The 13,709-nt window shown below is 31.0% G+C and overlaps 1 protein-coding gene across 2 annotated transcripts; it reads left to right on the top strand.

Moving 5' to 3' along the window:
- Window positions 1–3,128: 3,128 nt before the first annotated feature.
- LOC130951628 (exportin-T) lies at window positions 3,129–11,506 on the top strand. 2 transcript variants are annotated; one of them, XM_057880325.1, is made up of 15 exons: window positions 3,129–5,015; window positions 5,195–5,281; window positions 5,378–5,467; window positions 5,619–5,717; window positions 6,102–6,161; window positions 6,933–6,995; window positions 7,107–7,202; window positions 7,918–8,091; window positions 8,578–8,751; window positions 8,847–8,909; window positions 8,995–9,093; window positions 9,587–9,733; window positions 9,810–9,992; window positions 10,100–10,216; window positions 10,992–11,506. In XM_057880325.1, exons 1-13 carry the CDS (start codon window positions 3,288–3,290, stop codon window positions 9,897–9,899), a joined length of 2,970 nt encoding a protein of 989 aa, XP_057736308.1. In that variant the 5' UTR covers window positions 3,129–3,287; the 3' UTR covers window positions 9,900–9,992; window positions 10,100–10,216; window positions 10,992–11,506. The 2 variants fall into 2 exon arrangements, with proteins under 2 accessions (XP_057736308.1, XP_057736307.1); XM_057880324.1 differs by lacking the exon at window positions 10,992–11,506 and having other exon boundaries at window positions 10,100–10,376.
- Window positions 11,507–13,709: the final 2,203 nt, after the last annotated feature.

The following is a 13,709-nucleotide window of genomic DNA, read 5'->3' as shown; positions in this document are numbered from 1 at the left end:
CCATGGTGTTTTTAATTTTTGTTTTAAAAAATATAGTTATATATAATATGCCCCCACTTCAAATTTTAAATGACCCACTACAAATAAAATAAATTCAATTAGCTAAAGTTTTAAGTTTACTTTTTTATTTTTCTATCATTTTGACTATTATTTAACCTAATTAAATTTAATTATTGTACCGTCACTCTTTTATTCTCTTAAACCCTCTTCTTATTTTTATATTTTTAACATTGTTTTTCTATTCCTTATCTAGTGGTTATATTCTCTTCATCAAAAAGTAAATTTTAAATTCTCCAATTTTTTTATATAACTCTTCATGACTCTATGTATCTTTTAATTTCATTATTTTTCTTTTTGATATTTTCAATTGCAATTTTTAATTCAAACAATTATTGTTTAGGTATTAATCTAATGTTTTATTTTTTTGTGACTTTATATATTTTATTTTATTCTCAATTTATTCATCTTTATTACTTATTTTTATCTTTTGTTCTATTATATGTACCTATATTGCATATAAAATTTTAAAATAAACTGATTAATTTACTAATTTAGAATATATTTTTTATTTTTAAAAATAATAATAAAAAATATTTTAATTACAATATATAATTAAATAGATGCATAAAATCTTTTATCTAACATTATATTAAAATTAAATTAAAAAAATATATAACAAATTTAATTATTTAAAAAAAAAACGAAAAAAATTATAAATTATGTTTCTATTATTTTATATAAACATATTTTTCATATAAAGATTTAATTTTTCTAGTATTTATATATAATTCTAATTTTAAATTATAAATACTAATGTATTATTAGATGTTAATGTGCCAGTTAATTCAGTCTTTTATTATTAAATATCTATAAAAAATTAGTTAGGATAATAAGTTATCTATAATTTAATTAAAATATTTTAATTTCAAGTTTTAGAAATAAAAAATATTTTGTTATAAATTATATATAATGAATAGTATTTTAAGAATAAAAGTATTCACTAACTCTTTTTAATTTTTATATCTCCGTATAATTAATAATATTTAACAAAATTTATTTAGTATATATATTTTTGCCCCCACTCCTAAAATTTTCTGGTCTGTCACTGGCAGTTAGTATTTGTTATTTTGTCAGTGCCAAAATTTGCCATTTGTAACCAATGTGGTAGTTGTGGTATATTGGATAGCCCGATTTTTTGTATAGCCCTTTAGGTAAGAATAGCTTTAGTACAAACTGATGTTAGGCTTTTTAAGCTTACCCTTTTGATTATCAGCTTCTACTTTTGTGTTATTATCATCTTAAAATAGTGTTGCTATTTGAATTTGAGACAATGAAAACTGGTAGACCATTGGTTATGTTATGCTATTCCTAGTTCACTTCACTTTAATTCTGTTTCTTCTGATTTGCTAAAATTATGTTATGATCAAGAAAAATAGTGCATGTAGAGACTTTGTAATAGTAAAAAAAGATGAACATGGCATATCAACATGTTTACTCAAAAGTTTGTTCATATACAACAACAACAAACTAAGAAGGTTCACAACATCCACAATTTCACAATAACTGCTTCACTTGGCGCTAAAGAACATACACATAATCATAAAAAGCACAATCACAACTATTAATCCAAAATACAGTTGCATCCTAAGTGCTCTAACTTCAGCTTTTAAGCTCACCATTCTCTATGATAGGTTATGGTTCAAGACAACAACATCACTCTCCATTTCTGCATCAGTTTTAACATTTCTCTTTGCACCATCTAATCCTTCATACTCATCATCCTCAGCCCACCTAAAGTAATTGCAGTGGCTGCCCTTTTGTAAAACATTAGGTTACAAAAATCTCAAAATCCCACACAAATAATTAAGAGCTTGAAGAAGACCATATTCAGCTTCTAAGCTCATCATTCTCCATGATAGGTTATGGTTCAAGACAACAACATCACTCTCCATTTCTGCATCAATTTTAACATTTTTCTTTGCACCATCTAATCCTTCATACTCATCATCCTCAGCCCACCTAAAGTAATTGCAGTGGCTGCCCTTTTGCAAAACATTAGGTTACAAAAATCTCAAAATCCCACACAAATAATTAAGAGCTTGAAGAAGACTATATTCATAACTCACCCGGTATCTTGGACAAGTATGGAACAATCTATCTGGATTCTCTATTGTCCCAAACTTCTTGATCACTGTCTTCAACCCACAAAAGCACACTTGGTCCGTGTTCTTCCTCTGCCAGTGCAATGAAGAGCTCGAAGCATTGCTTCCGTGTGATTGCGACAATTGTCGACTGCGACCCCACTTACGCTACTCATGATGCAGTTCAACAACAATTTCAGCCTCTGCAGAATCAATTTGATGCTGCAGCAACAATGACATTTAACAAGAAGAAGGGATTAGGGTTTACATATTTAAAACTAGTTTGACATAAATATCAAAACATATCTTGTCATCAGCTGGCACTAACCTGGCATGCTGATATGACACATTGACGGCCACATAAGCAAGATTTAACGGCGTCACTGACGGAATGAATAGAAGAAAGACGAAAGGACTAATGTTACCATTTTTAAATTTTTGGGGGACATTTTTGATTAATTTATTCTTTCGAGAACCAATTTAAAAATTGGGTAATCTTTCAAAAACTAATTTAATTATTTATTCATATATATATATATATAATTATTTTATACTAATAATATATTAAAACTAAATTCATATAAATTACCCTAATATTAATATGAATCTATAAAATACATATTAATTAAACCTTAATTTTTTTTTTAATTTTCTACGGCACAAAAAAAAAAAATCGAATCCCGTTTAACGAGATTAGTAATTTAATAATTAGACCAAACTAACTTTGTTATTAAACCTTAACTTTTATTTTATGGTTGTTGGGGAAATAACTTGAGCTTCATAAAGCGCGAGTAGAGAATGTAATGGCATTCTTGAATGGGGGCGACTTAAATTTCCACTGAATCGGACCCTAAAAGTTATCACATTCAAGTTGCCATTATTGTGACCCGTTTTTTTTTCCCACGATCAAAATAAATATTCTTATGTTCACAAAAAAAATTAAAAAATGTAAAAAAACCCTATAAAATTGTACCCTCAATCCAAACTCGTCCGACCAATACATTTCACCGTCATCTGGAACCTATAAGTACCCTCAGCCTTGAATCACAGATTCTAAAAATCACAGAATCAAAAGCCCTAACACTTAAAATCTCCTATAAATATTCCATTCGGCCATTTCTATTTCGTCAAAGTCACCATAAAATCATGGATGATCTTGACAAAGCCATTCTCATCAACTTTGATGAATCAGGAACCATAGATGACAGTTTAAAAAAGCAAGCTAAAACCTTTTGTGAACAAATAAAGGCGAAGCCATCGATTTGCAGCATGTGCATTGAGAAACTCTGCTTCTCAAACCTAATCCAGGTTCAGTTTTGGTGCTTGCAGACTCTGCATGAGGCCATTGTGTCTCGCTACTCTTCAATGAACCCTCAAGAGAAGCAATTGATCAGGCATTCAGTGTTTTCCATAGTGTGCCTCGAAGGTGTTGGCGCCAATAACAGCGCGACTAGGGTTTTGGAAGGACCCCCTTTTGTAAAGAACAAGCTTGCACAGGTTCTTGTTACTTTGATTTACTTTGAGTACCCTTTGATTTGGTCGTCCGTGTTTCTTGATTTCTTCCCGCACTTAAATAAAGGGAAGATGGTTATAGATATGTTCTGTAGGGTTTTGAATGCGCTTGATGATGAACTGATTAGTTTAGATTACCCGCGAACGCCGGAGGATATATCTGTTGCCACACGGGTAAAGGATGCAATGAGGGAGCAGTGTGTAGGTCAGATAGTTAGAGCGTGGTATGAGATTGTTTCCATGTATAGGAACGTTGATGAAGAGGTTTGTGTTGGGGTGTTGGAATCCATGAGGAGGTTTATTTCTTGGATTGATATTGGATTGGTTGTGAATGATGCTTTTGGTGCTTTGTTGTTTGATTTGGTTTTGGCTGCTGGAGTGGGCGACAGGCTTCGCAGTGCGGCGATTAAGTGCTTGACGGCAGTTGTTTCCAAGAGGATTGAACCGCGGTCAAAGCTGGCATTGTTGCAGAGCCTTCAAATCAGTCGCCTGTTTAGGCTCGTGGTTGACGATGCCAATGCTGAATTAGTCTCTGATATTGCTGTCTTGCTTACAGGATATGCCACAGAGCTGTTGGATTGCTTTAAACGAATAGATTCTGAGGGTAGAGGAATCTCCATGGAGCTTTTGGATGAAGTTTTGCCCTCTGTTTTCCATTTAATGAAGGACAGTGAGTTGGATGCCACGTTCAATGTTGTACAGTTTCTTTCAAGTTATGTTGCTACTATGAAAAGCATTACACCTTTGGGGGAGAAGCAACTGCTTCATGTTGGAAAAATATTAGAACTCATCTCTGTGTTGATTCGTTATGATCCGGAATACCGTTCTAATATTGACATGTTGGACAAAATTGGGAAAGAGGAGGAAGATAGAATGGTTGATTTTAGGAAGGACTTGTTTGTTCTACTTCGTAGTGTTGGCCGTGTAGCACCAGGTGTGACCCATTTGTTCATCAGAAATTTGTTGGCAAATGTCATTTCAACTTCATCCAACAGTAGTAATGTTGAGGAGGTGGAAGCTGCACTTTCTCTTTTATATGCATTTGGGGAATCACTAACTGATGAGGCCATTCGGGATGGTCAAGGATTGCTGAGTGAGGTGGTGCCAATGCTGCTATCCACAAAGTTTTCTTGCCACCCTAATAGACTAGTTGCTCTGATGTATTTGGAGACAGTAACAAGATATGTTAAGTTTATCCAAGATAATACGCAGTATATTCCTATGGTTCTTGCTGCATTTCTCGATGATAGAGGTATACATCATCCAAACATTAATGTAAGCCGTAGGGCCAGTTATCTGTTTCTGAGGTTTGTAAAATTGCTGAGGGTGAAGCTTGTCCCCTTCATAGAGACAATTTTGCAGGTAGCAGTTAAACACCTTTTATTTTATTTTATTTTGTTTTTAACTTTTGAGTTATCCAACTTTGTACTTTTTATCTGCAATTATTTTATGGCCTCTGTGGATTCATTTTGTGTTGGTTATTCCATCCTCTACCTCTAGCTTTCTTCTCTATTCATTTGACTGTAATATTGATTTCCCAGAGCCTGCAAGATGCAGTTGCCCAATTCACAAGCATGAATTACACAACCGAGCTATCAAGATCTGAAGATGGTAGCCATATTTTTGAGGTAATCAGATTTCCTAAGATTTCAGAGATAAGGATATTTCTGCAAAATTTCGGGTTGTTTATCCTCTTTTTTATTAACGAATGTGACCCTTAATAGGCAATTGGCTTATTGATTGGAATGGAAGATGTTCCACCAGAGAAGCAATGTGATTATCTATCTTCTTTGCTCATTCCTCTTTGTCAACAGGTTACTTTTCTTTTCCACCTAATATTGTGAGAGTTTTGTGTCCTCAAGAAACAACATAGCTGAGCTGGATGGATGCCTTTCTAAAATGAAATCTGATTAAAATAATAAGCATTGGTATTTGATGTTTATATTTTTCATGTGTCTAACTCAGGTTGAAGTATTGCTCGTTAACGATAAGACCAATGTGGAGGCTAATGTCAAAGTTGCTGCCATCCAGCATATCATCATGGCTATTAATTCTCTAAGCAAGGTGCTTTTTTTAAGGTTCTTTTTATGTTCAATTAGATAATTTTCCCTGTTGAGAACACTAAAAAATCAATTGGTCATGCCATAGACTATAGAAATAAGGTCTATACTTGAAAATGTTTGTAGCACTGATTTTGAAGTATAGAGTCATAGACTTGACAGGTACATTCACATTGTTTAGTTATTTCCAAACAACTCTATACATTTCAAAGAAGCAATTGAGCATAAACTATAGAGTTATCTTTAATCAGTGCTATTAATTCTTTTTGTTAAAAACATAGCTATTTCAAAATGTTTAGAGCATTGATTTTTAAGTAGAGTCATAGATTTGACAAATACATTCACATTTTTGTTTCCCTCCTGTATAATTTTTGATGAACTGATCCAGGGTTTCAATGAGCGTCTTGCAACCTCCAGTCGCCCTACAATTGGTCTCATGTTTAAGCAGGTACTTTATGGAATTTTTTTCGGTCTTTACTGACTGCTATATTAGATGTGTATTCCCTATCCTCTTTTTGGATACTATGCTATAGAAAAGATTTTGGCTTAAAAATTTGTAGTTTTGGTTTGGATGTCTGAAATCTATATTTCTTCCAAAAAGAAAACATAAAAATAAAATAAAGGAAAAGAAAAATAAATGCAGCATGGGAATTCTCTCAATTGGAAAATTTACTTCACTATGTCGAATGTGAAATTCCACCATGGTTTTGAAGGTGGACCCTAAAAGGATCCCACTAGAGTATTCAACCAATGTTGGAAATCCACATTTGACCGTTTTCCAATTGAAATTGTTACCATGCAACATATAATTGATGGTTTTTATTTGTTATTTCTTTGTGCTTTGCCAGCCCTTATGATGTTTATGACCTGAGTGAATGCTGCAATTAATAATACGAAGAGGAGAGCTATAATTATATTGATGTACTTTTGTACCTATTCAACATCTCTCAGACATTGCCTGCTCATGCCATTGCAAATGCCACTGTTGACTTCTGTTACTGTAGTATGCTTTGTCCTGTGCTTCTTTTTGTTTTGATATTGCTAACCATGACCCGATGACAGTTATTATGAAATTGTATAAGATGATATGGAATGTCAGTCTTCTTATTTGTTTGATGCTTTTATCTGTTTGTTGTATTCATTGAATCTTTAATTTTGGAACTTCTGTGTTCATGTCTCTAATTTTACTCTTGCTAAACTTTGAATTTTTTCCATGTAGACGTTGGATGTGCTTCTCCAAGTTCTTGTTGTATTCCCAAAAGTAGGATCATTGCGAAGCAAGGTATGCATTAGGTTTCCTTTAAAAAAAGTAGGGAAAATAATTTATTTATTAATTTATGTTGGTTGATTCATCATTATCATGATCTAATTTCATGTCATTTATGGCATGTAGGTGATATCCTTTATACACCGGATGGTAGATACACTAGGTTCATCTGTCTTTCCATACCTACCAAAGGCATTGGGACAGTTGCTTGCAGAAAGTGAGGTACATATATTATTTGATTTTATTATTATTATAGATCAAATATTCTAAATTCCATATTTGCATTGCCATTGGTGTTTATTCATTCATTGAGATTGATTTTTGGAAGTTTACACACACACACACACACACACATATATATATATGTGTAAACAGTATGGTGTATAAAGATGGCAATGGGAATAATGTTCCATTGCCCAAGATGTTAAAATTTGTTTTGGGGCTTTATTAATGTATGATCCTGTTTAACCACATATGTGTATGTCATTTATGGTAATCCAAGTTTGGGTTCTCAGTGTCAAAGTATGAATGATACTTTGCATTTACAACCAACATTTTGGTACTTCATTTTGTATATATATATCTTCAAGATTCTTTGGCACTTGCAAATGATTGTTTTCTTTAATTGTGGGCTTTTTGTTGAAGTTCTTAATTGGCAGTTTGCCTTTAGTACATTTCATGTTTCAATCGTATTATCTTTGTTTGTGACTACTTATGTGCTTTAGTTCTTCTCTAGTTGATGTGTGTTCAATACCTGAATTTTAATATGTATTTATTTATTTATTTATTATTAATTATTTTTTCCATGAATACAAAAATCTGCATTGTGCATTTCAGCATACTGCCTTTTGTCCTTTTTTTAAGGGCAACTTATTTCCTAGTTCCTTCCTGCATAACATATGAGAAAGAATTGTGATATCTCAATTTTCTTATGCAGCCAAAGGAGATGGTTGGGTTTCTTTTGTTACTGAATCAACTGATGTGCAAGTTCAATACGTCAGTGCATGACATTTTGGAAGAATCATTTCCAGCTGTTGCTGGTAGAGTACTCAGTGTTATTGCAGGAGATGCATTACTTTTAGGCCCTGGTGCTGTAACTGCAATAACCGAGGTATGGACAAGTTGATGAGTTTCCCCTAAAAGTAATTTCTCCAATCATAAGTTTGTGCACTGAGCTGCTTTTTTGTATATTTGTATTTATGCCTGGTAAAATTGAGGACAGAAATCTTAGTTTGACATTCAGGAACATTTTTAATTGAATCAACATGGCTTATAGAGAATATACATTTTAGCATCCTTATGATAGTTATTGTAGTTTCTTTAGAATTCCAAGAACCAGGTCTTAATCCAAGTCATTACCTTAGAGTCATGTTGAAGTATCAAATTATTCTTACTAGCTATATTCTGCTGACTTGAATGCGAAATCCAATGCAGAAATGTATCTTTTTGGATTTCTAATTTAACTTTTTTCCCCCTGGTGGTTCTAAAACACTTGCGTTTAGTGTATGTGTGTGATATGCGATACAATGAACTTATTATGCATTAGGTTTGGTATGTGTGATGCAATGAACTTATTGTGCACCTTTGTTTTCCGTAGGAAGTTCGTGAGTTGCAAGAACTTCAGCAAACATTCCTTTCGTTTCTTCATGTTGTTGCTACACACAATCTTTCTTCTGTTTTTCTTTCCCCCCAAAGTAGAGAATACCTGGATCAAATAATGCAGTTGCTTTTGTACTCTTCCTGTAATCATAAGGATATTCTTGTTAGAAAGGTATGCATATTTATTTCTTCTTATTTTCCTTGATTAATGCTTATGAGATGTATAATCTAAAAGTATGGTTCTCACTTTTTGTTTTCATAACTTAGGCTTGTGTACAGATTTTTATTAGATTGATCAAAGATTGGTGTGGCCAGCCATATGAAGAAAAGGTTGATTCCATTCACTCCTACTTATTCTGGAGTTTGACTTAGAATTGCACTCTTGTTGTCGTATTAAGTTATCAGTTGTTTACAGGTACCTGGATTTCGGAATTTCATGATTCAGACATTTGCAATAAATTGCTGCTTGTACAGTGTGCTAGACAGATCGTTTGAGTTTCATGATGCCAACACTGTAAGACTTTATACATTCTTTTGGTAACTCATTTAATTGTTATGATCTATTTTCCAATATGATGATTTTTGCTACTTTGTTACTTGTATATAATGCACAGATACAAGCCATATGTCTAATAAAAAACTGAGTTCAGCTTCTCATCTCATGATTGTGGACAGAAATATTCGTTTATCATTTGCTTTTAGATTTATTGTTTTAACTTTTCAACATAAAACTGGAAACTCATGATTGTTATCAGGGCTTTTTTCTATTAGACTCATTTTGCAGATTGCATGTTCAAGTCACTCTGTCTTTGTTGTTTGGAAAGATTTCTCATCTCCCGTCCCTCTTTTTTTGTGGCTTCTGAAAGGAAAGTTTTAATTTAGAAAACAAAAAAAACTGTTCATGGGATAATTACTTAATTAGTAGATTTTGTGTTGTGGTACCTAGCATTAACATTTTATGCTTACTTTACGTATTCATTTTCATCTTTTACCCTTTTGTATTTCAGCATATTTTGTTTGGAGAAATTGTCTTGGCTCAAAAGGTTATGTTTGATAAATTTGGGAACGAATTTTTAGTTCATTTTGTCTCAAAAGGATTCTCCTCTGCACATTGTCCTCCACACTTGGCAGAGCAGTATGGCCAAAAGTTGCAGGTAAGAGAACTTTTGATTTTTTTTTGTTGCTTTTTTTTATTTTAAACATTTTGTAATTTTGACAATTTGTTTGTAGGAAGCTGATATTAAGGAACTCAAATCATTCTACAAGTCTCTAATAGAAAATTTGAGAATACAGCAAAATGGAAGCCTTGTTTTTAGATAGCATCTTATGCATTGAAAAATTTTGCTAGTTTTCGCCATCCTACTGGGTTTCTTTTCTGTTGATCTCCTGTACCGGGCTATCCATCTACAAAAGGTAAACTAGAGCTGATCTAAAATGATATATCAAGATCAGGATTAATCTTTATTTCTTTTAATCTATATTTCTGATTCAAATAGGGTAATCTTGATTTGATATTGCAGGGTTGGTGTATATAGCTTTTGTGTGCCCATTTTGTAGATAAAGAAATCTTCTGTGATCAAATTTTGACCAGCTTCTCAGCATTTTACCACCATAGCTTCTCAGCATTTTACCACAATGTAAAGTGGTTTTGAATCCTCTGCTCTGTAGTTAATTATTTTTTAGGAAAATTATAGTTAAATAATTTTTCGTTGAAGCTGCTCGATGTGATACCAAAAATTGCGCGTTTCTTTTATGCATGTTTTTTTTTGTCATAAATGTTTTCTTTTCTTTTGGAAACGTAGTTTTGTTTTTCAATTCAATCTTCATTCATTTCATTTTCTTTAAATCTTTATTCGTTTGTGTACTCCTATGAAATTAAGATATTAATTTTGTATGATTAAACTAATCTTTTGGACGTTAATAGAAAAACAAATCTGTTGAGACATTGTATATTATATCATCTTAATCTATGTTAGTTTAGTGTATCTATTTTGTTTTTTCATTTTATTCTAAGTTAGACAAGTTATTCTATAGCAATGTAGTTGAATCTCACTTCATTTGCCGGGAACAGGTCTGTCACTTGTAAGAAATCCTATGCAATTTTTTATTTATTTTTGAAAATTCCTAAGTTGCTAATACTTTTTTGTCTTATTTTTAAAGGAAAGACTAGCTAATTTTCTCTAGCATTTCTTTGGAAGATTAATAAATGAAATATACTAACGACACTTTTCTTGGATTTTTTTCTCAAATGTTTTAACTTCTCTATTAAGTTTTTCATTCATCTTAAAATATATTATTTTTTATAATGGTCTTGTGGATAAAAGATAGAATGTAAACTAGTAATATATACTCTTATGTAATTATCTGGAAAGTCTAGAAATGCATGAACAGAATTATTTTTCCATGATAAAGGTGTAGTGAGAGTAGCTGCCTGGAGATTGTTCAAGTTCAGAGAAAGAAGAGAAAAGAAAGATAAAGATGTGCCTTGAATTAGAAAATGGCAAAACTCAAGCCTTATATCCCATCATAGATACAATGTGTTAAACTTAGGTTCACGCACATACTATATATTAGTTTAGCAGCTGCTGATAAAATACTCTCTAACCACTTTGTGATAAATATTTCCACTAACAGTAATATCTTGAATAAACAACAATTTTGGAGGATGCTCTACAGCTTGACCTAGTAAAGAGTGAGGTTTAATTATTACTTCACTTAAAAGACATTATGAGGTGGATGAATGATAAAAGTAAAAGTAGGTACGAGAAAAGTTTCCTGAGAAATAAATTCCTAGAGACCCAATATATGTAAGTGTAATATAACATAACATATTCATTAGGTGATTGATTCATGTATAATGTAAGGATAAAAATAGTAGTAGGCATTGCAAGAACATGTGATTTGTGGTATCATAAGTCATTTTAATCTTCTCACTAGTTGGGTGAAGATATAGCACAAACTTCAAGAAGAAAGCGTGAATTCTCGGAACATGCGATTTGTAGAGTCATGAATCATTTTAATCTTAGTATTTGGATTTTAAGATATAATATGAACTTTCTAGGAGAAAGTGGGGGTTATCTAATTCCAGCAGAAAAAAAAATGCGAACCGAGGCTCCTTTATTCTAAAAATTCAGCCTTCAACTTCACTAAAAAATACTAAATAAATTCTATAGACCATCTGAGAAGCTATTTTGTTTTGTAGGAGCACATTAGAGACGCTCATTCTTAACTATATTGGCCAATCTAGATCTTAGTAAATTAATTATAAATTAGATTAAACTCGTACAAAAAATGCAAAATATAAATAAGGATAACTTTTTGTTTTAAAAAAAAAAACTAACTGCCTTTGTTTTTTTTACTCATTTTTGTTTGTTAGAAGAATAGAAAAGCTCTAATGGATAGGATCATATGTTCTAATATTTCAGAGTGTTTTATTTCCATTTTGTTTAGACTAATATTTTTTTGAAAAAATTATTCTAAGAGGATCGTTAAGATTATTAATACTAAAATTATTCTAAAAATTATTAAAAAATTATTAATACTAAAATATTAAAAAAATTAATATTTATAATGTATAAAAAGACCAAGCTTTTTTATAAAAAGTTAAACATATCTTTAATTATTTTTTATTTATTCATAATTTTTATAACAATAATTTTCATTGTTTCTAAAATTTTGGCCATTTTTATAATCATTTATTCTTTTTTCATTTATGCGGTTTTGGAGGAATAAAAGGAAGTGGTTGTGATTCTAAACTCTAAGCAACCTTGGAGAAGAAGAACATCTAAGAAGTAACATTATGCAAATTCAAATGTAATGAATTCTTCTACATATGAGAGATTTATTCCAGTTCTATTTATACTGTTGTGTACTTTCTTTTTAGATTAATATTGACTATGATAGATTTAAATTAACAAGTTAACATAAAAATTAACATAAGATTGGTTAAGTTCATTACCTTACTATTTGAGATTTGTGATTCTTGAATCTATAGTACTATAGTTTTTTTATCCAACTGTTGGTGATTTTAGTTGTATATATATCCACAATAAATTTAAGAAGTATCATTTTTGACAAGATAATACTTTTAAAATTATTATTAAAATTTAAAATTGTATAAAATTAGATGTTATATATTTGATTGAAAATCTAAGTATCACATCTAATTAGTATACCCCATGAGAGGAAGAAATGATGGAACACTGCATAAATGAAAAAATAAATGATTATAAAGATTGAGATTTTAGGAGAAATAGAAATCATCCTTATAAAGATTATGAAAAATAAATAAGAAAATAATTAAAAAATAATTTTTTTATAAAAAAATTTGATCTTTTTTTAAAATATTATAATCATTAATATTTTTTAATAATTTTAGTATTAAAAATTATTTTTAATAATTAAATCTTTCCTAACGGTTATTTAGAATAATTTTTCCTATTTTTTAAATACAATTAACCTTAGCATATTCACTTTTTACCATTGGTAATGATGGGATTTTTTTAAGAAAATGCAATTTGCACACAATAAATTCCTTTTTCAAATGCATTTGGAAACTACAATGCTTCTCAACAAATTCATTTTTTAAAAATATTTTTTTAAATAATTAAAAATAAAAATATGAAATTTGTTTCCGACAGATTCACTTTTCAAAAATTACCAAGAAAATATAAAATTTATCCCAATATTTTCTAAATTTTGAACGCTCCTCTAAATTAAGAAAAAAAAACATGAGAAATCTCATATTTAGAATATCACTCAAATTTTTGGTATATAAAATTTTGTCCCGAAATAAGGAAATTATTTTTATATGACTCTCGTATAAGTGTTATACGGATTAAGGCTTGGAGCATTATACTGATATGGGACTGAATAATAAAGAGTTATGGTTGAGGCAAAGCAACTCCTTAATTTTATTGTGCGAGTTTGGCAGAAATTAATTTGTAGATGGATTAGAAAATGGTGAATTGGCAAAAAATGGATGTATAGTGTGTTATCCATGAATGTGGAGCTGGCATTTGTCAGAGAGCACAAAACGCAAGTAACGTTTTGGCAGGGACGAAAAACAAGGAAGAGGAGCACGCTGCAAAATGCAGCCTGCGTTTGTCAGGCCCAAGCAATCAAAGAACG

The sequence above is a fragment of the Arachis stenosperma genome, chromosome 9, assembly GCF_014773155.1.
Source record: "Arachis stenosperma cultivar V10309 chromosome 9, arast.V10309.gnm1.PFL2, whole genome shotgun sequence".
Taxonomy (NCBI): Eukaryota; Viridiplantae; Streptophyta; class Magnoliopsida; order Fabales; family Fabaceae; genus Arachis; species Arachis stenosperma.
The sequence above is the reverse complement of the archived record's forward strand: the minus strand, read 5'-3'. Positions and strand labels throughout refer to the sequence as shown.

Bases quoted from the DNA above. Each gene is read 5' to 3' on its own strand.
- LOC130951628 (XM_057880325.1), top strand. From the start codon at position 3,288: ATGGATGATCTTGACAAAGCCATTCTCATCAACTTTGATGAATCAGGA. The intron at 5,468-5,618 runs GTTACTTTTCTT...TGTCTAACTCAG, and splicing joins TCATTCCTCTTTGTCAACAG to GTTGAAGTATTGCTCGTTAA. The intron at 8,092-8,577 runs GTATGGACAAGT...TGTTTTCCGTAG, and splicing joins CTGTAACTGCAATAACCGAG to GAAGTTCGTGAGTTGCAAGA.